The sequence below is a fragment of the Sparus aurata genome, chromosome 7, assembly GCF_900880675.1.
Source record: "Sparus aurata chromosome 7, fSpaAur1.1, whole genome shotgun sequence".
Lineage (NCBI taxonomy): Eukaryota > Metazoa > Chordata > Actinopteri > Spariformes > Sparidae > Sparus > Sparus aurata.
The window spans coordinates 30,750,886-30,778,172 of record NC_044193.1 but is presented as its reverse complement, the minus strand read 5'-3'; the positions used below and the strand labels follow the sequence as shown (position 1 = coordinate 30,778,172).

The 27,287-nt window shown below is 40.4% G+C and overlaps 1 protein-coding gene across 1 annotated transcript in view; it reads right to left on the bottom strand.

Moving 5' to 3' along the window:
- Positions 1–27,287, bottom strand: part of ntsr1 (neurotensin receptor 1 (high affinity)) — a 111,574-nt gene that overhangs the window by 10,080 nt on the left and 74,207 nt on the right. Inside the window, exon 3 of the mRNA XM_030423887.1 lies at positions 11,509–11,593. Coding sequence (XP_030279747.1) covers positions 11,509–11,593 — 85 coding nt within the window. The remainder of the gene's footprint in view (positions 1–11,508; positions 11,594–27,287) is intronic.

Below are 27,287 nucleotides of genomic sequence, written 5' to 3'. Positions count from 1 at the left end.
CTCTGTGCTACACGCATGCCTTGAACCTATTTGGCTCTGTCCCTCTGGTTGCTGTCGTAGAGGAGAAGGAAGAGGGAGATTAAACCACACAGCAGGAGAGGAGGGGCCATTACGGATATAAAGATTACATAAATGGCATATGAGATAGGAGGGGTAAAGAGAAGGTAAGGAAAGAAACAAGTTGAGGATAAGGGGAGAATGAAAGAGACGGTATAAGTGCTTACGAAACCATGCAAGTCAACGTAAAGAATAAACTAAAATGGGACAATTCTTCAGAAAGCACCTACTTCAAGTCTACAGCTGCTGTTTATTTCCATTTTTCAAGAGTATATAAACCAGTTTTGGATACATTTGATGAAACAGTATGTAAGCTGTGAGTGTGAGGGTGGATGTTTCCCATTTCAGCAGTTGATTGGCATTTGAAAGCTGGCACCAGGAGCCAAACAGTAAACTTCCATGGTGCGCCACTGACTGGAGCACGTCATATAATGTTTTACCTATGAATACTGATAGCATTGACTGCCCCGCTTTTCAAACATGCCACATACCGTCTGTAAGGCAGTGAGTTTTTTTTTTCATGGATTTTTGGTTAAATGCATGAAATAAGATATGTGGTTAACACAAGCTTAAGATATTTTCATGTTTTGCTCTATGAAATAAAATACATCTGTGTACATCCTACACATTAATTATCAAGCACTTATGTGTCTCAAAAAAGGTGGGTGCTGCCAAGTGTCTAAATAAGACGATAGAGGTTGTTGGGCACATTAAACGTCATCACACTGAACACAGAGACTCATCTACTCATGAGTCCGTCTTTACATGCTGACTGTAGTTACAGACTCTAACTTTACATCTTGTACATTTATAAAGTTATTCTTAATTCTGCTAGTACAGGTAATGCACCAATCAAATCACAGTGCCATCATCAAAAACACAGCCTTGAGAACAATAGTGTATGGGAAAACTAATTATAAAAACAGTTATGAACAGTATGCTGATTTCTTATCAAAACCGTTTTATATTTAGTTTGACTTGTGTTATATTGGTGGAGCACCAGAGCAAATTGTTTCCAAGTGAAAATACTGTACATACATACAAGGCTCTCATAAGATCATACAGTATTTTACTTCTACTATATAGGAGGCTATGTATCATGGAAAAAGGAGAGAGAATAAGACAACTTCACACAAGCAAACAGAGACAGTGAAGGCAAACTAAAAGATTAAGTCTTAACACATCAATATGTCCTAACACATAGTGTAGATACTCTCCAGTGTCCTCTCAGTTACCTGAATTTTGTGTATTGATCTGTTCTTTTCTCGTAGTGGTCAAGGGTCACCGAAGGGTGTAGAAAGTCAATGATGTGTGTGTCTGTCTGCATACAGGGACACCATTAAAGATGAATGAGGGGAAGATTGAAAGGGACAACAGACATTGTATTGAGCATGACCTTTTCATTATATATACTTAGGTAATTCTGTGAGCTGTGTTTAGGTAATGGAGGATGACACATGAGCTCGTCTTTGCTCTGGTAGAAATTTGATTGGAATCCCTCCAGTACTGAATTTTTTCATTCTAATAACACAGGACATTATGGACCACAGGTGCTGCATTTCAAATATGGTGATTCTGTGTGTCATGCAAATTAATCTGTTTCCTCGTGTTAGAATCACAGAGGAGGAATATCACTGTCATGAATTAATCAAAGAGGACTGCTATTACCAGGAGAGAAAAGCCAAATATTTGGCTGGTCATGACCAGTAACAGACTGCTGCAAACAGCATTAACTGATGCCCCCTAATCCCAATCCACATCCATATGAAAGGGGTACTTCTTGGAGTTAAATTGAAAAATAACTTCAGTGAACATGCCCTGAACATCATGTGAAACACATTCTTGCAATAATTTTATTTCTGTATACTATTATATTTGTATTTCAACACAACTGATTAAGACCTTTCAAGCAGGGTGTCAACTACAGTGGACAGATATTTGGAAATAATCTTTACCATTTAAATTGAAGTACTATGTCCCAATCATCAGGTGGTGGACTGCCAAAGCCTTGTCCAGAATTTGATTTGATTTAAGTATTGTCTTTGTATCTCTTTCAATTTGAGATATGGCAGTATAAAAAGGAAGGGATGAGAATCCAAATTTAGAAAATGAAAATCTGGAGCAGCTCCTCCGCCATCCGCCCCATCTGCTCTAACCATAAAGCCCAGAGACACTGCAGTTGCAGCAAAGAGCAGCTCCAGAGGATGAGTGACCCAAGAGGAGCAGCCGAAGACCGAGAGAAGGGCCAAAGAGATTGTTGGGTATACCTGCACAGCTATGGATAAATGCTATTAACAGAGCAGTTCATGAGCCAGACCTACTGTGTGAATCAATTAAGCCTTAATGAATAACTGCCAGGTGATCTGAGAAATTAAATATTAAATTCAAAAAAACATTTTTTTAATTATTTGTATTCCTATTTTCTATCTGAGCATAAATAATACAATAAATAAAGTGTTATATATTTTTCACATTACATTCATAAAATAGTATGAATGTGTGTTTAGAGAGGATGGAATTGTTTAATCAATTATCAGTTAATTACCATCAGTAATTTAAACAATAAAAAAAATTTACAACATAGAAGACGAGGGATGTGCAGCATTGTTAGAAAATGTACTGTTGTCATGGTGAAGTGCTTAGAGGCGCCTCTGTCTGTGTAAACAGATGCAGTTACAGGTTTTTTACTAATCATTTGTATGTAAGAATACAGCACACTTCTTTCACTGCTCTCTGAAGATGAAAGATAGTCGGACCTCACTGTGCTCTCTGCTGAGTCCTGACAGATGGCTAACTCCCCGACTGAGTAACCTTTTTGTCATGTTGACAACAACCGCTCAAGAACAGTTTGTCTATGCAGGAGGCCTGTCATGTTTCAGTCGCAACAGAAAGTTAAAATATAAATAAATCCCCATTTTATTCAAATACATTGTGTTAATAATATGCCTGTGCCAGTATTTAACAGGGTAGTGGTGGCAGTGACAGGCAGCTGGAGTGTTAGGAGATTTCTTTTTTGACAAATTGACTGGGTGCATTTGGTAAATGATTGTGGAGCGTGGAGCTCGTAATGTGTATATCAGTGCTGCTCGAATTGTCTGCCTGAACAAGCTGGAAGGCGTTGCTCCATTAATGGCCACCCAAGTCTGGAGACCTATTTTATCATCTTTTACTTTAACTTATTTATCCCCTCTACCCCTCCCTCTGCTAACATTGGGACATGCTCTGCAGAGAAACACAGAGGCAGATGTTCTTTGGTATTACATGGCTCCTGCAAACACACTGATTGTAATGTGACCATTTGGACCTAATTTTGCTGTTGTTTCGTAAAAGCTTTTAAGTGCACATGGTTGCTGCAATATCAGTTGCTCACAAATTGGTTTCGATAGGCTGCACAATTGACAACAACTTCCCCCACACGAGGCTCACCTGCTGTTGTGATAAAGGAATTGGGGTGAAAGAAATCTAAAACATGAGGTGTTTTTTTTGGGTGACTTAATAAAACTAACTGCTGATGAAGAAACTCATAGAGCCCAATCTTTATTTTTAAGGCCCAAGGCCCAATCTTTATTTTTAAGGCCCAATCCTCCAATTTGTAACCATACCCCTCGTTTTGACTAAACCTCTGGCCCCATAGAACACATTTACAAAGGGAAGTGGTTCAAAGTTACCCCTATGACCGGACTTTCCAATATGACATATTAGCTTTAAAAGCTAACTTTAGCAACCCATGCACCTACCCTGCCGGTCTACACTGATATCAGAGGAATGGTACAAACTGCAACAACTTCAATGCTGGACTTCGGCAAAACACTATTAACCCTATTACAACACACTATACCATCAAAATTATTCTGAAAGTGTTATTTAAAAGGTAGAAAAAGTTTCATAATGTTACTTAAAAGAGGTCAAATTATGCTTCTCACCATGTCTTGAACGCTTTGTTTTAGCTACGGAGTGAGACATCTCGTATCAGTTCAATCTTTGGTGAGAGTTGCATATGCACATTATTTACGGGCAGGATGTAGCCAACAGGAGATAGAGTAGGGCGGATCATACCAAGAATGTAGGGTAGTGATGGGAATTCCAGCTCTTTTAAGAGAGCCGGTTCTTATGGCTCGGCTCACTAAAAAAGCCGGCTCTTTCGGCTCCGAAGTGGCTCCTCAGATTTTTTTGTTGCTTTAATTAATTTATTACCAAAAATAATGAAACATGGTGTGTAAAATGAATTACTAATGTACAAAACATACATTATATCACATGTTTATTATTTATATGGCTTATTATACTCAACATGGAACAGAGTGCTACAAAAAATAAGAGCCGTTTCGTTCGCGACCGACACATCACTAATGTAGGGTGATCTAAAATAATGTTGCTACAGCGATACAGCCATACGTGTTTGAGCCCAATTCTGGTACAGAAACACAGGCAGAACAAACCGAACCACTTTTGCAACCATGACTGGAGCGGGGTGTTTCAGAGTGCTAAGTTATTATTTTGTAATTCTATATTTTTTCAAATATAACGCTGTAACTTTGCAATTTCTCTACATCACAGCAGCAACCAGTGTTGTGCATGAACGCGTTCAATGAAGGATCGTTTATGAACTCGTTCATATTTTGGGCGAACGTGAACTGAACGCACGTATTTCTGCCTGATGAACGTTATTGTGAACAAGTTCATTCTGGCGTTTGTGAATGGCGAGTTCTTACAGTTTAACTTCGTTCAAGACAGTGCCAGATTTCCATTGAGCCTTCCAGGCGAAAACTGGCTAAAACACACCTTGAACAGGCCTTAATATGTAGCAAATAAAAACACCCAGTCTGGCTTTTGTGTATAAAAACGACACTGGACGAGAGGTTTGTGCAACTCGCTTTACTTTCGATCAAAACGAAACATAACTATTTCAGACAGAAACAGCTGCATTCCAAACATGCAGTGAGGCATTACCAAACAAACACAGATAGTGGAGCTGTTAAGCTCAATAATCTTGCTTTTTGTGAAAGAAGCATGAAACTTTCAGGGTTTGTTCTTGATGACATAAGCTTTAACTAAGATGTGGAGGCATTATCAATTTGACCTCTGAGGTCAGCTAGAGGTCACTGACCTCTGTAATATGACATTTCCATGCACAAAATTGTAAATGTGTGTATCTTAGGATCTAAATGTGATAGAAATGTAAAGCAAATATGTACTTCTAAGCTTCTGGGCATGAGGAACTCATTTATGCCATTGATAGCACTCTAAGAGGTCAACATCATTAAGTGCAGTGAAGGTTACTAGGAATGTGAGTGGCTTAAGGCGAGACACTATAGGTGAATAGGGTAAAAAAAAAAAAAAAATAGATATCACCATGAAACTTTCTCAGCTCATGTTAAGCTTAGAAAAAAAATGTATTGCAAGTTTTTTGTATTTTAATGTTAAATATGCAAATTAGGCCTTATTTGCGCCAATTTGCATTCCTTTTAAAAAAACTGAATCAGATCATGTAATATAGCCAGGCTCAAAATATTTTTTTCATTTTGTTGTCATATTAGATGGGAAATAATTACAGAGGGGTTTATGGACATCTACTTCTGTTATCCTGTAAATCAGAATATACTGTCAATAGCCATAGTTTTTAGAAATAATCGTTTTCCCTGATAAAATCTGGGTTTTCGTGTAAATGAGAGGCCGAACCACATGGAAATATCTGCATTTTCCCTTGGTGTAAACAGGATATTATTTTCCCACAGTTCTGGGGTACAGGGTGTGGCATCGGTGTGGTTTCAGAAGTTCCAGCACTTGGGAACCTAAAAGGTTGTTTGCTGATCTCTCTCTCTCTCTCTCACTTTCTCCTTTGACTGTCCAACAGTACAGAGTGATAAACAGCAGACTAGTAGTACCTCATTGATGTACAAAGCACAAATATGCCAATTCATTTGTGATTTGGGTTTCTCGGGCATAGGACATTTGTCTAAATCTACTAGCACATAGCCATGATTAGTACCTCAACACTACAGGCTACAACACACACCTCACACTCTGGCTAACCCTAACACACAACCTATCACACCTGTAACACACACGTAACACAGCTGACACACAGCTGACACATAGCTAACACTCCAAGAAAGAAAGGTTAGCAGATGATTTTTAGTTGAGGTTAGCAAATGTATTTTAAATGGGCTTCAAGAAAAGATTCAATGGCACAATTGTACGACTGAGTCTGCTGTTTACAGGCTACAACACACACCTCACATTCTAGCCCTAACACACACGTAACATACATACTGTGGAAAAATAAGTTACCATTTACATGAAGGGAAAACACAGATATTTCCACATGGTTCGGCCTCTCATTTACAAGAAAACCCCGATTTTATCAGGGAAAACGATTAATACTAAAAACTATTGCTAATGACAGTATTTACAGGATAACAGAAGTAGATGTCCATAAACCCCTCTGTTATTATTTTCCCATCTTATATGACAACAAAATGAAAAAAATATTTTTTACCTTGCCTTATCACACGATCTGGTTTCATTTTTTAAAATGTATGCAAATTGGCGCATTTTTAACGAGATAAGACCTCATTTGCATATTTACACATTAAAATACAAAAAACTTGCAATACATTTTTTTTCTAAGCTTAACATGAGTAATCAGCTGAGAAAGTTTCATGGTGATATCTATTTTTGATTTTTTTTACCCTATTCACCTATAGTGTCTCGCCTTAAGCCACTCACGTTCCTAAGCTTAGGAAGCCACTCACATTTTTTTTCTAAGCTTAACATGAGTAATAAACTGAGAGAGTTTCATGGTGATATTTATTATTTAATTTATTTTACCTATTCACTTATAGTGCCTCACCTTAAGCCACTCACATTCCTAGTAACCTTCACTGAACTTAATGATGCTGACCCCTTAGAGCGCCATCAATGGCATAAATGAGTTCCTCATGCCCAGAAGCTTAAAAATACATATTTGGTTTAAATTTTTATCACATTTAGATCCTAAGATACACACATTTACAATTTTGTGCATGAAAATGACATATTATAGAGGTCAGTGACCTCTAGCTGACCTCAGAGGTCAAATTGAGAATGCCTCCACATCTTAAATTAAAGCTTATGTCATCAAGAATAAACCCTGAAAGTTTCATGCTTCTTTCACAAATAGCAAGATTGTCAAATACATACAAATGAAGGCAGCAGCACTACCTCAGACTCTGCCGCCACCATTAATACGGCATCTTTGTATGCTTACTTTATGATTACTACTATTTAATGAGAAGGTCAGTGATGATCCAGGTGGGAAAAATCTGACCCTTTTGTATAAACTTTGCCCACCGGGCAAGAAGCAACTCCATACATCAACAACGTCAACAGCAAGCCTGAAACGGCACACTGAACTAAAGCACCAGGCCAGCCTTTCAAGGTATGTGCGAGTAAATAAAAAATCAAAAGACACTGCAGCCAGAACAGATCCTCTACCACCCAAATCACATTAACAGCGTACAGTAGCGGCTCCGTTGTCTTCATCTCCCGGCTGCAGTTAGACAACCTGGTTTTGCAGTATATTGTCGGAGACCTGCAGTTTCATTGTTAAAACTGATAAATAGCTGTCTGTGGTTCTATATGGGCTGTGGCAATCATTTAGAAAAATCATAGCTTGCAGCAACATATTAAAAAAAATAAATGACTATGAACTAGTTCATTTTTGGAACTGTGAACTTAGTTCAAAATTTTGAATTATGAACTATGAACTGAACTAATACATTTTAAAATGTGTGAACTGTACTTTGAACTAGTTCATGTAGAAAGTGAACTTTCCCAACACTGGTGGCAACTGTATGTCTACTGACTGACTGCAGTGTTTCTATTTTATAATGTATATATAACTATGTATAGCTCATTGGATAAGTTATGAAAGTAAAAGCTCAACTCAAAACCAGGCGTTTCAGGCGTCCCTTTGGCTGGGACTTTGGGCTTTTTCATTTTGTAAAACTTTCACATGCACAAAAATGCTACGGAACATAATAAAGGAAAGGCAAAAACTGAAAAAAAAAGCAGAATATGACCTCTTTAAGCTCTAAGCGTTACCCAAATGTTGCGACCTACAAGCGATATTTTGCCTGAATGCATCCTGTGACACAGACAGAGGACTGAAGCTACTGCTGCTACTCTGCTTATGTCCGCACTACACCACGTGTCTAGACACACAATTCGTAAGCAAACCAATAAGCAGGAAAACCTTTTGGCTTTTGCAGTGACTGAGCAATTTTTCATCCAAGTCAGTGGGCACCATCTTTGCAGTCCGGTAACCAGTTCCTATGACACATTCATGAACAGGAGTGTCTCCAAATGTCAGTCAATCTCTACAAATGTCTTGCCTGAGGCCCAGACAATGTTCCCACAAATATAATAAGTACTTTATCCTCTTTTGAAAAATGTAACAATGTGCACAACAGCTGCTGTATCATTATAGAGAATTTAACTATCAGCTCTACATAATAGCACTTAAGTCAAATAAGAGAACTCTTTGGTAAAAAAAGGAACAGTAGCTGTTTCAAACATTTAGTAACAAAAAAAAAACAAAAAAATCATTGTAAAAACAGAATTCAATTTGTATGCTTTTGATATGCATGAATGAATAATGTAATATTGGTTTGTAATCAGAGCGTACCTTGGATAAGACCGTTTCATGTTTCATATTTCATATTTCTAGAATTCCCTCTCTTCCTCTCCATTGCTGCCTGAGGAAGAGCTCAAACATATTGCTTGTCTGCCTGCAACTTTAGATCAGAGCTTAGCTCTTCTCAGTCTATTATGGGCTTCTGTTTGCGCTCAGCTGAACATCTGCAATTTTCTCATTTTTACAAGGAGGGAGTCAACAGGCAGGTGCACACATAGGGCCCAAGGGGTGCTTGAGCCCCTGCACTTTTTGCCTCGGATTAATAAGTGCCCTTTTTGTATGTGTTATTAATGAATAAATAAATTCCTGTTGTGCATAGGGATGTGAAAAAACGGCTGTATAAAAACGCCACAATTATCTAACGTACGCATCTCTGTGGAGTGTGTGTTGAGCCTATAAAGCCGCTTCTCTGTCCGCTGCGGCTCCGCTCTGTCTCTCAGAGAGGGGAGAGAGAGAGAAAGAAGAGAGAGAGAGAGAGAGAGAGAGAGAGAGAGAGAGAGAGAGAGAGAGAGAGAGAGAGGGAGAGAGAGAGAGAGAGAGAGAGAGAGAGAGAGAGAGAGAGAGAGAGAGAGAGAGAGAGAGGTCGCTGCCTCATGGAGAACTCCACCACGCACATATGAGATGAGACATGACAGTGGAGCGACTTAAACCTTTGTGAGTTATAAACCCATTAACATAACTTCCTTGTGGGGGCTAACAAGTTGCCTTCCACTTATTCAACATGCTTAAATATGTGTCACATTTCAGAAGAGCGCCCATTTGTGCTTGTTAAGCTAACTGCTGGTTAATGAGAGTTAAGAATAATCTGACAGCTGTCTGTGTCAGCTGTTTATCTTGCCACAAATCTTAAACTTCTTCCAGATATTGAGTTTATTGTGACTTTGCTGTTGTAAACATGCTGTTCCTACCAACAATCACAGTAGTCACTTCTTGGTTTTGTCAAATTTTTAGATGTGTAGCTTGTATTTATAGTTTGCACTTGCCCTCCAATAAATAGCCTAACAATAAACCAGTGTTTTATTGCTTTTTAAGAATTGCAGCTGAATTGCATGTCTTCTAAACCTAAGTATTATGATAATGTGAATAAACTCATGCTGACAATAATTTGTTGACACAAAAGAAATGGCAATTGCATATCACTTACAGCTACACAGGACACACAGCTAAGTAGGTAACTTTCTATAAGTACTTTGTTTATTAATTTTACATTAATCTACATATTGTGTTATTAAGGCCTGAAAAAAAAAAAATTGGTGTGCGCGCACACACTGCCCTTTTCTGACTTTGAGCCCCTGCCTCTCTATAATCAAGTGCATGTCCCTGAGAGCCAGCAATCTTTGTTTCCTTTAAACTGCACTGTGAGAAATTTTGGAGCTCCAGTTTGTGATTTCTTCGTGAAGGACTTGGGTAGATTTTCCACACCAGTCCAAGGGTTTGAGACTATATGCATATTTTGGAATAGTTGTGTCAGTCAGGGTGTTTACATGACACTCAAGAAATCCTCCGAAATAACCGCAAGCAAGAGCGCCATTGTGCATCATGTACACCATATATGAAATGTACAAAGAAGTAGCTTCGTCTTGCTCTTCGTATGCCATCTTTCCCGAATGCCAAGGCAGATTTTTTTGTTGCTGGTGACGTAAAGAGGTCAGCCAGAGGTGGCTTTGTTGCCACTAGTTGAAATGGGTACAGCGCCACCTATCGTGGCGTATGACATGTTTCGGCCAGTAATTCGATTTTCTCACCAGAATGTATATTCGGACAATTGCAGTTGTCTGATTGAGTAGCATAGTCGAACTATGGCTGTAATCTGAATAAGCTGTGCATGTAAACGCACTGACTGACTCTCTCTGCCTCGCTGACAGAGAGCAACAGAAGCTAATGTTTAGACAGGGAGTCCACTAACATCGACTGGCTTATAGCATAGCACATAAACTCCACAGAGCCCCTTTACTATTCTGAGTAATGAAATGTGGTCACTCAGTCAAAGTCAGTGGGTATCTGCATCAAGAGTCTGAGAGGTATACTAAAATGCCTTAACGTAGCTTGCATAAGCAACGTAAACACTTACTAGCATTAGCAACACCACCATTAGCTAGTGTGAGAAACATTATCATGAGCTAGCTGTGTTACCAACTTTAACATTTGCTAGCTATGTTAACAACATTGGCTATTGCAACAAACTGGCAACCACTTGAGGGACCGTGCTGTGATGTGATTGTAGTGAAAGGGGGTTGGAATGACAAATTTAGTGGCTGAATGTCATCAATAACACCTTTAAATATGTTGACATTTTTGCATAAAATGTACCCAACTCTGGTTCAGTGTCAGACCTTGTGGTTTATGTGTATGAATGAATAGACAGTGTGTTTAAAGAAAATGTATAAATCTCCATTTCCATATTTACTAACTACATTTAGAGCTAAGATCCATTTACTGAAACCATGTCTGTTTGATTTAATTTGAGAAACAGTATGTATTTTGAAAGGGTTAAATGCTAGAGAGAGAGAGAGAGAAGATAAGAATGTTAAATGAAGCCATCTAATCAGAAAGATATATCTGTCCTCCTCCTTTTTGGCAGCCACTCTTAACTGATGACCATCTAAATGACTGCTATAACCAATGTGTGTGCATGTGTGTAAATGATCATGCATGTGGAGGTCTATGTGTGTGTAGTATGTGTGCAGCATTGGTGTGCTTCTGCAGAATTCAAATGAGCAAATAAGCCACTGGAGGTTCTCTCGCATGAGATGCTGAAAAGAATCGTTACTCACTCGGACCAGTCAGAGATGTAGCAAAACATGAGGCGGCGAGCGTGATAGGGCAGCCAGCAGACCACAAAGGCTATGACCACCACTCCTGGACACAAGGGAGAGAGAAAGCATTCAGACGCTGAGAAGAAACCAAAAATATTAAGAGACAGATGAGAGACAATATTCACAACAAAGATCAAATTGATGTAGAGAGTGAAAAATGTGTTTATACTGTTCAAATGATAATAATGTAAATATTTAACCATCTTTATCTAATAGAGACCACCAGACATCAGACTGTCCCAGCTGATTACTGACATTAAGACGATTATTTTAAAAAAATTGTTTTTTTTTTGTAAAATTGTACAAATTATGTTTCTTATTTTTAATTATTTTTTTTTTTTTTTAAAGTGAGGCTGAAAATTATATTTATTGACATAACCCAGCAAACATTTTCTCGACCTGCGTCGAGATGTAGACGTCCAATCGACGTTGCGTCACGTTGTGACTTTAATTCGACTGTTTTTCGACATGATAACATTAGGGGGAATACAATTTCAAAGAATACATATTTAACTGAAAAAACAGTCAATAATTTTTTCCTCTACCTACTGCTGTGTTTAGATGAAGATAACCAGTCATGTTGGGATGTTTATTTCACGTCTGATTATTGTCGGGCAGGCAGGTTGATTTGACGTCTATCTGAAGGGCTTAAATGACCAACATCATTTCCACAGCTCTTAGACAGCATCAATTATTTTGTTTCAATGTTGTTTAGACGACATATCAACGCACACGAATGTTAAAGACTATTTAAAATTATGGAAATATGTTTGTGAATTAAAGAAAACAATGTAGTATCATGTATATTGGCAATGTGGGCTGAAATGTTTGTGATTCTAGAATCAATCTAGGAACTATTTTTCCTCGCGTAGTTAGCGCACCTAGCAGTTTCCGACACATGCGCAAGAATGAGAACTTGGCAGTGGCAGTTGATGAGGAGAGACTGAGACCGAGATGTGTGAAAGGTGAGTTACGAAATGTACTCTAATTTAAAATGAAACTGTGTTTGGTAAGACATTATACGTTTATCAATTGCATGTTAAACTTTTGATTTTGTTGCTGCATCGTGTATTGTTACAGATAGCTGGTTTTTGCTTTTATTCGTAACCGAGCGGCGGCTAAAAGCCGAAATGGCTGCCATGTGAGACAGCCGTGTGTCCAAGAGCCTTTTCCAGTGCATTGTGCAGTGACCTTTTGGAATATATGTTGTGCCCGGTCTTCTTTTTTTAGTATTTCAGACTTTGAAAGCGACAGGGATGATAGCTTCGAGCTAAATGGACTAGCCGAGAGTTAGCTCACAGGCTACGTGAGGCGAGGACAAACAATTTTCGACTAGGCCTCGTACTGTTTTCAATCCCATAACCCTCTAAAACATGTTTTACAAAACATTAAATTACTCCTGAACCGTTTACGGTAGGTATAGGTTCTGTGTAATCATGTAACTTGTACGGGAACAGATGCCAAACCGAGCCTAGCATCGATGCTAAACTGAGCCTAGCATCGATGCTAAACTGAGCCTGCATTGATGCTAAACCGAGCCTAGCATCGAGCAGTGCAGCTCTATTACACAGCCACCTGTCAGATTGACAGAGAAGTACGTGTCCACCCAGAAATAACACTTTGTATGGCTCAAAGTGTGTGAATATTCTTAGTCCAACTAATTAAATATATCAAAATGTAAAGAAAAAAGTCCTGTAGTGTCTCAAAACATCATATTCATTTAGTGTCTTAAAATGGAGCTCGACTGGATCTTTACATGGACTAAAGACTGTAGAATGGTCATACTTTGTGCCATCTTCTTCAAATTTGAAACAAGTGTTCACTGATAGTGTGGCTACAGCCTCTTAATATCATTGACATGCTCAGATGAAGCCACAAGCAGTTATTCATCCTGAAACGCATTTTTTATTTTAGGCGTACTAAAATCAGAGCCTCAGAGCCGTCCACCCCTGTTTTACGCTGTAGTGATGATGCTTGGACAGAGAAGCTTATGAATAACAGCAGCAACGGTGAGGAATATCTTTAAATTCATTCTTTTAGAGTAAATGTATTACAAAACTGTGGCACATGTTTGAAATGAAATGGAATTGTCCTTTAAAAAAAACCTCTAATGTGCTTTTGTGCTCGCTATGTGAACAGCCAGGCACCTGTGTGAAAGATGTTATGTTTTTGGACCACACTAGTATTGTCTCAGGTAAAGCATTTGTGTTCTGTCATTACGGATAACCTTGTTGTCCAGAGTCGGCGACAAAAACCTCAGGGCTGGCACTACAAAGTGCATGAACAGGTATGTCTCTGCTGGTTTAGCACTGCATCAGTCACAAGCACCAGGAACTTCTGACAGGTGGAAAACATTACCACAGAGCAAGCATAGCCCTACCCACTGAAGACAAAAATAATTCCAGGTCAATGACCAAGCCCTGCGAAAACCCAAGATTTTACACCCAAAACAGCACCACCATCTGGATTAGCTATCACACACATGCACCAAAACAACTGTTAATTTGATGTGTCATTTGAAACACAGGTAAATCAAAGGAATATACCAATTTAAAAATGTCAGACTATAAATACTGAAAGATTGAGAACACTTAATATTTTATATGGTGCAGGTGCAGAATTTTTGTCAAGTAGACATCGGAAACTGATCCAATGATGTAAATGACAAACTCTTGGTGCTGTTTTTATTTTGTTATATGTACAAAACGCTTAAAGGAATTTTGTGTTACAGGCTTATGACGAATGGAGTCATGGCGAAATACAACATGCATGGAGGGGGATAACGTGACAAACTGCCTTTTAAAGGAGAACTTCGGTCGATTTAAACATGCAGCTTCATTGCTCAAGCTACCCTTGACTTGCTAGTACCGAAGACGCGGACACATTTGGTCCAACCATTACAGAGCTCCGTGAACGGAGACTTAGCATAGACAGCTAACAGCATGGGGTCAGAACTTTACACTGTGTTTTAAGCGTCTTAACATGCTCCACATCTCACACCGAATGTTATGCAACATCAGCAGACACCTTAGCACACAGCACTGTAGTTTGTATGACTCAAAATGAATAAAAAAGTAGTTAAAACAGTGTGTTTGTGCAAGGAGCTACTTACCTGTTTGTTGACATCCGTGTGTTCCGGTAGCTAGACCAAACTAGCATGTCCATCGAGTGTGCACTTAACAGGCTTAACAGGCTATTGTAAGGCTCATGGCTCATGACAGGCTGTAACATGGACATGTACATTATGAACATAAACACGAAAATGCTGGAATACGTTTCCGTCTCCGCCAGTGAGGGAGTAAGCGCACGCTCGACGGATTGACTAGTTAGGTCTAGCTACCGGAACACACGGATGTCAACAAACAGGTAAGTAGCTCCTTGCACAAACACACTGTTTTAACTACTTTCTTATTCAGTTTGAGTCATACACGCTACAGTGCTGTGTGCTAAGGTGTCTGCTGATGTTGCATAACTTTTGGTGTGAGATGTGGAGCATGTTAAGATGCTTAAAACACAGTGTAAAGTTCTGACCCCATGCTGTTAGCTTTCAATGCTAAGTCTCCGTTCACAGAGCTCTGTAATGGTTGGACCAAATGTGTTTGCGTCTTCGGTACTGGCAAGTCAAGGGTAGCTTGAGCAATGAAGCTGCATGTTTAAATCGACCGAAGTTCTCCTTTAAGGCGACAAAGCTGTGTCATGTGATCAAGAGTAAGAAACTAAGATTGATATAACTGAAATTACTGAATGGGCTTCATTTGCATGTGGCTATCCTGGGCTCAGCTGGGCTACCATAGCACAGACTGTTAATGGCTACTGGCTTTATTAAGAACTATCACATTCAGGCTACAGTGTGGCTCTAAGAAGTGGTTCTTTCATTACTCTTTCAACTCCCAAAACAAAGTGTTCCTGCAATCTATAAAGTGCATTTAACATCTAAATAGGCGCTCTGTAAAAATGTTTTCCTTATGCCCTCTCTCCAGCTGCTGTGAAGAGATAGAGCGTGAAGGCCACGGACACAGAAATAGAAAGTATTATCCAGACCCACCTGACACATGCCCCAGCAAGGAGTGGGGACAAGGGGCAGACCCCCACTGGACTTTAATTCAATAAAACATTTGTTACATTAAATATGTTCATTTTTTATTCAAGTATTCAATATATAGATAACTCGATACATGTATCTGTTCCTGAATGCTGCCTTTTTACCTAAGATTAGTCCATGTACGACTTTTATTTTACAGTATGGGTGAACATCACTCGGGTATTTTTAACCTTATCACAGGTGAGTTTATTTGCTATCAAAGTTTCAACCAGGTTCACCATTCCTGTGATATTTTAAGTTGGCAAAAGTGAAATTTGCTGTTGTCTATTGGACTTTTTGACCTCGATGCAGTTTGAGGAATTGTTTGCTGAAATTGAGAAGTCAATTCAAATAGTTGTACATTAGAGCACTGAGAATTGCACATGTATACAGCACAAGAGCTGTGCTTGTCATAGAATTTATGGATGTGGTAATGCCAGTTTTGTAGGCACAAGTTGAAACCCTCTGTTTAGGCAAACATCTTTTTAAATGCAATACATGTGTATTTTGACAAAGGTTGAAATTTCGTCTATTCGACTTTGAAACAATGTAAAATGATGCTGTCTATTAGCCGTCGAAATGATGTCGGTCATGAGAACAACGTCAGAAAAACTTTCATTTCAGCACCTCTGGTAGATGTTGAATCGACCTGCCTGACCGACGTTGATTAGACGTGAAATAGACATTGAAATGTTTGCTGGGAAGTCAGTGAAAGGTTTTGTCGGCGAGTTTGAAGAACAGTGAGCAGAGAGCAGAAAACCTTCAGAATATAGATAGGAGTAAAATGTTTGTGGTGACCAAACCAGGTTTTTTTTAATGAGACTCTGGGACATCTACAGCTGTGTTTTTGGTGACAAAATAGTTTTTCTTTCTATACAAGTTGCCAGAGACAGTAACAACAACACAGTAGTGGAAGGAGACAATGACATGGTGAGTTAAAAGTTTTTTGCTTAAAATTGTGTCACATAGTCACTGCCATTCAACTGCAAATGAAGAGTCGGTTGGACAGACAGGATGACAGACACTTTCCACATTTAACTGTGGTACAGTTGACACATTACTGTTGTTTAGTCCTGTAACGTTGCTTCGCAGGTCATTTCTCTTTTATTTGATGAGTGAAGGATCTGTTTATCTGTCAGACTGAGAACACTATCAGATCGACACGCCCCTGATCGGCGCCTCCGACTTCCATTTACACAGATGCGCCTTTACTACCTCCGGTGGCGGACCAGAGCAGCAGCAAAACTGTTCCCTCTCTCTGTGAACCAGCACCTCTTCAGCTACATATATCTGTTTGTGATTTTTAGTTGAAGGAGACAGAATCTGTGATTTGTGGGGAAGATTCGAGCAGTTGTACTCAAATTTTGAGTACAACAGCATTTTCTGATATTCAAATTTTGTCCACACCTTCTCACTGGTACACAAATATGTTTTGCACCAAATATACTACAACAATAGGAGCAAAAATGTGAGCGTATCAGTTTTTTAGTCTGTGACTTGTAAAATAAGATTTGTGCACCTGTAATTAAGAATTTGTGAATGTGTAAGTGTTGTGTTGTATTTGTAGAGAAAATAAATCTATATATTTATATGTATGTATACATGTATATATGTATGTATATATGTATACATATGTATGTATATATATGTATGTATAGATGTATATATGTATATGTACAGTATATATTTCTTTATACACACATACACACGCACACACACAACAAAATACAAAGCTATATTTTTCTGCTTCTAACATGCTCAAAATAACAGTAAAGTCATTACTATGTGTTTTAAACTGAACCAAGGTCGAACCATAGTTAAAGTGAAACTTAATGCTATACAGAGAAACGTCTGTTATGTTCCCTCTGTAGTATTTATCCATGCTAAATAAAATGCCCTCCTACTGACACGTTCGATTCTGTTTATGATCTGCTGTCATGTCTCTGCCACAATAGGTTAAACATGCATACTCTTCGTCAGCATCCACAGATGTGCTTTAAACTGGTGCACAAAGCTAAACTGTGTGAATTCACACAACACATTACTTTACACTCCACTGTGGCTTCAGTCGAAGTCTGATTGCTAGCTCATGTGCAACATGCAACAACTGTAACATCGTGTTAGGCTGCGTTTCTCCAAAAGTTGACTCTGTCTCAACTTTTTTGGCATGCACCACCACAACCAAGACAGAATACCCTCACTAAAATAAATGGGAAAACCTGCTTTTTCGACACAGCGCTGGATCCAATGTGAATCTACTTGCAGCGCTACGACAAGCTGCGTGTTTTTCCCCCTTCCTGGCATACCTGCCGGATGTGACACTGGGTACGTGACAACAAGTTTCATTTAGCCAAAATGCCAGATAGCTGTAGTGCTATCAGATGCACAAACAGACGAGGAAACAAGCCCAGGCTATGCTTCTACCAGATTCCGTCTAAAAAAGAATAGAAAGAGAGGAGGAGATTGTGGATTCGTACTTCTGTCCCCGGGGAGGGCAAACAATGCTGCCAAATACACACATATTTGCAGCAAACACTTGATCAAAGTTAAGCTCAATTAAACACAAGTGTATATTTCTATAATTAATTATTGTATTTTTAGCCATCATTCACATCTGTTTTTAATAGTTGTCGTGTATTGAGGCGACCAACTGCAGTGGTGTTAATGAATTAAAGGTAGCTAGTTAGCTGAATACTTGGGATGCCGCGTTAGCTGCAAATAAACTCAAAATGCAATGATTTGGAAATCCCTTTCCACCTTTAAGCTTGTGTTTAGACTGATACATTTTGTTGGTGATTTTTTTTGGTTATGTCCAGTGTACATATACAATAATAATATTAATACAATATCTAGTGATAGTTAATTAGTACTGACCTTTGCTTTAACAATGAAGAACTTCATCTTCACCTCCCAAACTGCGGCATTATTCACCCATCCAGATCGGAAATACATATAACTGTCCGTACTTCTATAAGCTTTCAGCCTGGCAGCCGTATAAGGTCAGGGATTCTCCATGACGTACACATAAATGTCACTGAAATCAAGCTCTGGCAGGGACTTGCCGTTTTTTAATGGCTGAAATACCGCAGCGGATGGTTTGTATGAATCACAAGTGCCCAAGACTTGCAGTTTATGTCAATAACTTCCTTTTCTATGGTTGACAGGTGATCTAAATAACTGTGGGGGGAAATTTTACCAAATTTTGCTGTGTCTCTACGGGAAGTCTGGTATGAGTCGCTATCTTGGTCTGCTGTTTTGGCCTCCACATCAGTGAGCTGGTCTTGTGACTGAAAACTATGAATCAAGATCGTAATGCTTACATTTGCTAATTTACACTGAACATGAAATAGGGCTGAGACTGATGGGAATTTCATTACTTAAGACTATGGACCTAAAGGTTAAGTATACCCGAAAATGTGAAAGCCTTCATTATGTACTAACCCCCATACAGATGGAAGGTCGAGGTGAATATTCATATGCCACAAAACATTTGTTTTACAGCAAAACAGCGCTGTGGTACATGAACATGTAATTGCCTCTCAGCCACATGTGTTTCTCTAAAAGTTAAAGGCAGTTTAAGGTGGATACATCACTGCTGTAATTTGTAGCTGCAAGGTTCCTAACAGCTTTTTGAAAAAACCCTGATGCCATCCCCAGAATTCAAAACAGTAATCTCGGTTAGAAGGAAGCACAGACGCCTGTGTCTGTTTTTTTTTTTAAAGTACACTGCAGCAAAAGGCAAAAGACTGGGCTTTTCTGAGACACTACTGTAAGAACAACACCTTGGTTGGGTTGGATGCTGCTATTTTGGGGCCTTGTCCAGTCTCAGATATTGCAGGAAACTCATCCGGTGCAACTTTTTAAGGGGCACTTATCACTGCATGATAAGGCAGCTACACAGCAGAGATCTAACAGATATTCCAAAGAGACAATTGTTATGCCTGCCAGAGGGATTACATCAGGGTCTAACATATACTTCTTCTTCGTAGCTTTCGTGGCTCTGTGGCGAGATTCTCTATTGGTGTTATTGGTGTTGATGTGCAGCTGGGGCTTTCATTTTGCTGAAATGTCAACACATCTTTGAAGGTTAATTGCCTTTAAATTGGTTACATTAAACTATCAAAGAACATCAATACAACACAGAAATGCTTAAACACACCCAGGCAAGCAGCAAAAACTGCAGGAGAGGACGGAGCCAGCATGGGAACCAACTGTGTGTATATGTGTGTGTGCAAGTGTGTGTTTGCCTCTGTGTGTGGGTGTACATCAGTGTAGTGCATCAATAAGTCAGTAGCAGACAGGGATCTCATTTATCAGGAGTCTGTTCAAGTGTGGCAGCTCCATCCTCGGCTTTCTGCCTATAGCTATTTGTCTAGTCGGTCACACACACACACGCACACACACGCACACACACACACACGCACATACACAGCTAATTCTATGACCATGTTAACCTACCCTCCACTGTCACAGCTCTTTAAATACATATATAGCTTCCTACATTTTAACCACTGACATTTAGTGATAGCTGAACCTGACTTAACTACAACTTCAACTCAAATCACTTACAAATGAATCAAGTGGAGACACTACTGGGGAACAGTGTAAAACTTTTAATCAACAGATATCACCATGAAATTTACTAATTAATTACTTACTTTAAATATTTGCATTATAAGGTTTTTAAAAAAATAATTTCATGTTTAAATATGCAAGTGAGGTATGATCTAATTAAATGTATTATCACCCGATCTGTGTCCTCGTGTTGGAAAGTCAGATAATTCTAACACGTGGTTCTCTGGTCTGTGTTGATATCAGAACAACCCTAGCATGCAACGTTCAATCTTGCCATTTCAAGCAATATTCCCCTCAGAGTCACATGACAATAATGTGATTCTGCACAATTCTGTTTGAATAGAATAGAAAACTTTCATCAAATTCCAATATAAATTTTTTTCTGCATTCGCAAAGATTTCAAGGTGTCGGGCCTGAGAATTATGAATGATTGGTATTTCAAAATAAAGTGAAGTTGTACCAACAAACCAAGCTATTATTATTATTATTATTATTATTATCATTATTATTATTATTATTATTATTATTATTATTATTAGTGGGCTGTGCTCGCCAGCCCACTATGGACACCTCTATAGCAGAGCTATAGGTGTCCATAGTGTTGTTAGTATTGTTATTGCTCGCGCCTCTTTTTAGTGGGCTGTGCTCGCCAGCCCACTATTGTTATTGCTCGTGTCTCTTCTTATTAGTGGGCTGTGCTCGCCAGCCCACTATGGACACCTCTATACTGCCCTACTAAGGCAAAAGACCTTAACTCTCCAGAGTGTGAAACTGAGAAAAATATCTTTAAAGTTATCTTAATGTCCTGACAGTTGGGTTATAGGTATAATATTGTAATTTTCACAGTTTGTAGTGTATACCTGTATTAATCTATCTACACATTTTTTTTTTACTCAAATTTGACCTTTGACCCTTTTTCGGAAGTTACTGTATTCTGCCTTTGCACTGCCCATAAAATGACAATTGGTTATACCAAGGCAAAAGACCTTAACTTCTATTTTATAGCACAATGTTATGATAACAGTGACAACTTTCACTTAAAATGTAAGCAATATTGACCCTATTGAACTCACTATGATAAAATGGCTTTATATGTATTAACATCATATGAAAATGATAGATTAATAAGTTTTTTTCTATATTTCATACTCATAGTACCACACAGGCAGTCACATGATTTTCTGCACACTCTCTCTGACAGACGTCAGCATTAACAATGAGAGTGTTTTGATGTTTTAATGCATATAAAACATGTACCTCTGTTTGGATATGAGGCACTAATATAGACTCATTGTTTATGTGGATAACCAGCAGCCTAAAACAGCAAAGATATTTTATAATCATCCCATTGTAGCATCTTAATGTTGAAAGCCAGTCTGCTGAAAACATAGTAGGAATTAATATTTCTTGGGATTTTACTTGCAGTATTTGCATTATTATCATAAATACAGGAATAAACTTTGATGACGCGTGTAGGTCTTTTTAAAAATTATGAATAAACACTGTATTGATATATTTTCCTGTCTTTACAACGTGTCACCTGTGACATCAACGAGTCACATGGTGGATTCGTCCAATGATCAATTTTATTTTCTTTCTTGGCAAATCAAGACGTGACATCTTTGCGACCAGCTATAATTTCTCCATCAACCCACGGCTACAACAAACTGTAGGATTGCATAGATAGAATTGACAGCCTGTTGCTGACAACCTGGGAGTTTTGACTAGCCAGCAGCAAGTTTAAAAAACTCGTGGTGGATTTAATGGATTTGCTTTTTCGTCGGATGTTTGACATGGATTTTAACCAGGGTTCAGCAAAAGGTAGGCTGTAAATTACTACATTCCTGCTGCTGGTGTGTGTGTGTGTGTGTGTGCGTGTGTGTGCGTGTGTGGAAGGTGTGTCGTTTCAGCTCCAACCAACTCACGCAGTTTTCAGTCAGTGGACCGTCATTGGCAGGCGAGAGCTAGCCTATGAGAAGCACATTTTATTTCAGTTGTACGTGTAGCCTTGTATTACGGGTTGTGAATGAAGATATCCTACAAGCAATGCTCTAAAGCACCGCTTGTTACTGGATAAGTTGTTGATTATGGCTTGCAAAGTGTTTGTGTCTAGTTTGTGAAGCAGGTTAGCCTACTAGTTTGCATCGCTAGCTTAAGGCTACTGCTAGCTATTACTGGACCGTAACTTCATTCATGTGTTCAGGAGCAGCGTGAAACTAAGGCAGAAAGCGGTATCTGAAGTTACGATCTTCTGCCACAGTTTCTCCTTGGCTTTTTGAAGTTATGGCAAAAACATAATCTTATTTCCCCCCCAAAACTACTGAATTGAAACTTGATGTTTGTCTACATGATAAAACTTATGTTTATTGTCCCAAAAATTACAATAACTCATTTTCGCCCAAAATCGAAGTTACGACCTTTTGCCTTAGTGCGGCAGAATAGCAGAGCTATAGGTGTCCATAGTGGGCTGTGCTCCTATTGGGCTATTGCTCGCGCCTCTTTTTAGTGGGCTGTGCTCGCCAGCCCACTATGGACACCTCTATAGCAGAGCTATAGGTGTCCATAGTGGGCTGTGCTCGCGCCTCTTTTTAATAATTTTCATCCTCCTCAAAATTTGTGGTGCTATCTCGTCCCACAACGTTGAACGCACACTAACAAAAAATATATCAAAACGTGCGGCCCGATCTGACTCGGTATGCTATTATTTTTCTCACCACAATATCAACTTTTCGCGACAAATTTCCCATAAGGAATGAATGGGACGAGGTCAAAAAAGTCGCAAATCTGCGACGTTTTTCAAACATCTCCTGCTCTGGCATACGTTCACGTAGAAACACCATTCCAGCTTTAAAATGTAGGCACAAGTCCTGAGTATTTAAGTTGTATTTGAACTTTTTTCCTGTGATGTGTAGTTTTTGAACTGTGATCCTTGAATGACGGTGAGTGATTTTGGAAAAATTCAGGGTTTTCAATGATTGTGTATGGCGGAATGTTCGTGCAGCAGAGTGGAGAGGGCCAACTGACAGAGTGAGCGAGACTCAAAATTTTTCTCAGAAATTTTCTTTTTCCGTGACGATCCTGGCCACAAATTAGGCTCAAAAACAGTGATACTTTCCAGAGTTGTAGCCAGACTTGTCTTCTTTCTCCCAATGTGTCTACTTTATCGGTAGGATTTACGGTTTTTGAATTATCGACCGCTAACCGACAAGAGTAGCTCTCAAATGCTCCATTTACTCCAATGTAAATCGGGAGAAGGATTTCCAAAACTGCACCCTTTTTTAACTCGCTGCCATTTCCACATTTCTGAAGCTAGGACCACAAAACTTAATGAGTGAGTTCTTTAAGGCCTTTCTGGCTCGATCGTTAAAAAAATTGCCGATATCATGTATGATTTTGACCAAATAGCACTAGTTTGACATCCTAGATGTGAGGTAGAAATTGCTCTCAATGAGCTCCCTCACAGTCCGTTGCTACGGGCGCTTGCCAACTGTCACCTAGCAACCAAAATCAGCTGGGCCAAGAGAGAGAGTGACAGACAGACAGACAGTAGGCACACATCAGACAGACAGACAGACAGGAGACACACATCAGACAGACAGACAGACAGGAGACACACATCAGACAGACAGACAGACAGAGAGAAATGTACACACACACACACAGCCATGCTTAAGCGTGCACTCACATGCACAGAGACGCACACACACACAGTATATTTCCCAACATTTAAACTACATTAAACGATCAATTTTTCACTCATTCAATGTGCGGCTTGATCGGAGTCTGTATGCTATTATTCAGTTTTCTAGAATATTAATGTTTTGCGTCGTAAGACGCGAACAGCTGCGAGATACTTCCCATAAGGAATACATGGGATGAGGTCAAAAAACTCGCAAATCTGTGATGTTTCTCAAACAACTCCTGCTCTGGCATACATTCAGCTAGAAACACCATTCTAGCTTTAAAATGTAGGCACAGGTCTTGAGTAATTTTGTTGTATTTGAACTTTTTTCCTATGATGTGTAGTTTTTAACTGTGATCCTTGAACGATGGTGAGTGATTTTGGAGAAATTCAGGGTTTTCAATGATTGTGTATGGGGGAATGTTCGTGCAGCAGAGTGGAGAGGGCCAACTGGCTCCCTCACAGTCCGTTGCTACGGCCCCTGCCAACTGTCACCTCGCAACCGAAATCAGCTGGGCAAAGAGAGAGAGTGACAGACAGACAGACAGACAGACAGGAGACATACATCAGACAGACAGGCAGGAGACATACATCAGACAGACAGACAGACAGGAGGCACACATCGGACAGACAGACAGACAGACAGACAGGAGACACACATGAGACGGACAGACAGACAGAGAGACATGTACACACACACACACACACAGCCATGCTTAAGCGTGCACTCACATGCACACAAACGCACACACACAGTATATTTCCCAACATTTAAACTACATTTAATGATTATTTTTTCACTCATTCAATGTGCGGCTCGATCGGACTCGGGTTGCTATTATTCAGCTTTACGAATACGCAGTTTTTCGCGACGATAAATTTCCCATAAGGTAATGAATGGGGCGAGGTCAAAAAAGTCGCAAATCTGCGATGTTTTTCAAACATCTCCTGCTCTGGCATACGTTCACGTAGAAACACCATTTCAGCTTTAAAATGTAGGCACAAGTCCTGAGTATTTAAGTTGTATTTGAACTTTTTTCCTATGATGTGGAGTTTTTGAACTGAGATCCTTGAATGATGGTGAGTGATTTTGGAAAAATTCAGGGTTTTCAATGATTGTGTATGGCGGAATGTTCGTGCAGCAGAGTGGAGAGGGCCAACTGACAGAGTGAGAGAGACTCAAAAATTTGCTCAGAAATTTTCTCTTTCCGTGACGATCCTGGCCACAAATTAGGCTCAAAAACAGTGATACTTTCCAGAGTTGTAGCCACACTTGTCCTCTTTCTCCCAATGTGTCTACTTTATCGGTAGGATTTACGGTTTTTGAATTATCGACTGCTAACCAACAAGAGTAGCTCTCAAATGCTCCATTTACTCCAATGTAAATCGGGAGAAGGATTTCCAAAACTGCACCCTTTTTTAACTCGCTGCCATTTCCACATTTCTGAAGCTAGGACCACAAAACTTGATGTGTGTGTTCCTTAAGGCCTTTCCCGCTTGATGGTGAGGAAACTTTGCTGATGCCATGTTTGCTTTTTCGTCATGGGGCAAAGCGCACAGCCCACTCTCGCGATTTCCCGGCGGGGAATTGTCTAGTTATTATTATTATTATTATAATTATTATTATTATTATACTGTAACACCCCTGGTGGACTGTGGCACAATGACTTGTGGGTATTCTGTTGTTGTCATTGTTTATGGTTAATTGTGGTTCATGAATGTGTTTTGGAATAAGATGAGGTTTAAGATGCTTGCAGGTTAATGCACACCGGTTGTTCTGTGGGTAAATTGTGATGAGTAACAAAGATGGTAAAATGTTGGCACCGTGAGTGAGGGGATGTTTGCCAGGAGAGACACTCTGTCTGTTAAGATGTTGATTGGTGTGTGGTGTGTGTGTTAAATAAAAGGCTGAACTCTGATTAGAACTTGCCAAACTAAACGCTGCCTACTCCTTATTGCTGGTCCATTACATTGATGTCAGAAGTGGGATATAACATGATGATTTCCTGGAATGATTTTGACGCACTAATCGCCCAGATGGAAGAGGATGGACTGATAAGAGAGAACGGCCGAGTGAAGAGTTACGGCGAGTGGCCAGACGGGCGGAGTGATCTCCGGAGGGAGCGATGTATGGAAAAGCTGCCGCGGGACGCCGGAGCCGACGGTGATGTTACGGGTCGGCCACCGCGGGACACGATCGTCGGAGCCGCCGGTGACACTCGCCGGCAGCCCAGCCTCGGCGAGGCTGGCATCGCCCCGCCCCCAGCATCGATCGCCGGGACTACTTCCGCTGGCGCTACAATGGAGAAGAGCCGGCAGACACCTATCTGATCCAGGTTCAGCTAGCAGCACAGATTAATGCCTGGACAGCGGAAGAAATTGCCTGTCACGTTGCTCTCACCCTGGAGGGAAAGGCTTTACAGCTGGCCACTGACCTCAGACCGGAAGAGCTAAGAGACTGGATGGTGCTGAAGACAGCAATTCAACGTCGATTTGGACGCCGCACCCACGCCGACAACGCCAGAGATCTACTCTCCAAGCGCAGGAGGGGAGTTGGTGAAAGCCTGGGCGCCTATGCTGCGCATCTACACCCGGCGTGGACACCCCAACTTTGGTGAGGCTGTGCAGGAGGAGCTTACCAACCAGGCCTTTATCAGAGGCCTCCAGCCTGAACGTCTGAAGGAACATCTCCGACTGCATGCCCCCAGCACTCTGACATCAGCTCTGGAAGAGGCCGAGCGAGTGGAGCACATCATATGCCCCGAAGGACATCGACGCAGTGATGCCTTCAGAGTGAGCCAGACCACCTGCGAGAACAGCGATGAGGAGGAAGTTGTACGCCAAGTCACCCCCTCTCCACGGCAGCGCCACCAGAGGAGGTTTGACGAAGGCTGCTATAGGTGCGGGGTGCCTGGTCACATTGCCCGAAACTGCCCGGCTCCAACACCAAGAAACCAGCCATCGGCAGGGTCGTCAAACTAGACCGGGGCGGCAGTGCGGGGGAACTGTTGCCCACCAGAGTTGTTTCTACCCCCAACTCCTTTTCACCACGAGTTGGACGCCTGGGTCGGTCGCATGGACTATATCTGGACTGTGCCCTTGAGGGAGTCACCTGCCGAGCCCTAGTGGACACCGGGTCCACTATCTCCCTGGTCCACCCAGGGATCCTGCTGAACTCCAGCAGATCACCGCCCCAGGGGTGGAGCCCCACAATGCAGTGCATCACTACTGTCACCGGTGACCGTGCCAAGATGATAGGAACCAGATCGCTTTGAGTGATGGTGGGCGGCCAGCAGAGACAGCACCAGTTCTGGTTGGCTAACATCCAGGATCCCTGCATCGTCGGCCTCGACCTCCTAGGCAAGTGGGGGGCTGTGGTGGACGTGTCCAGAGCAACAC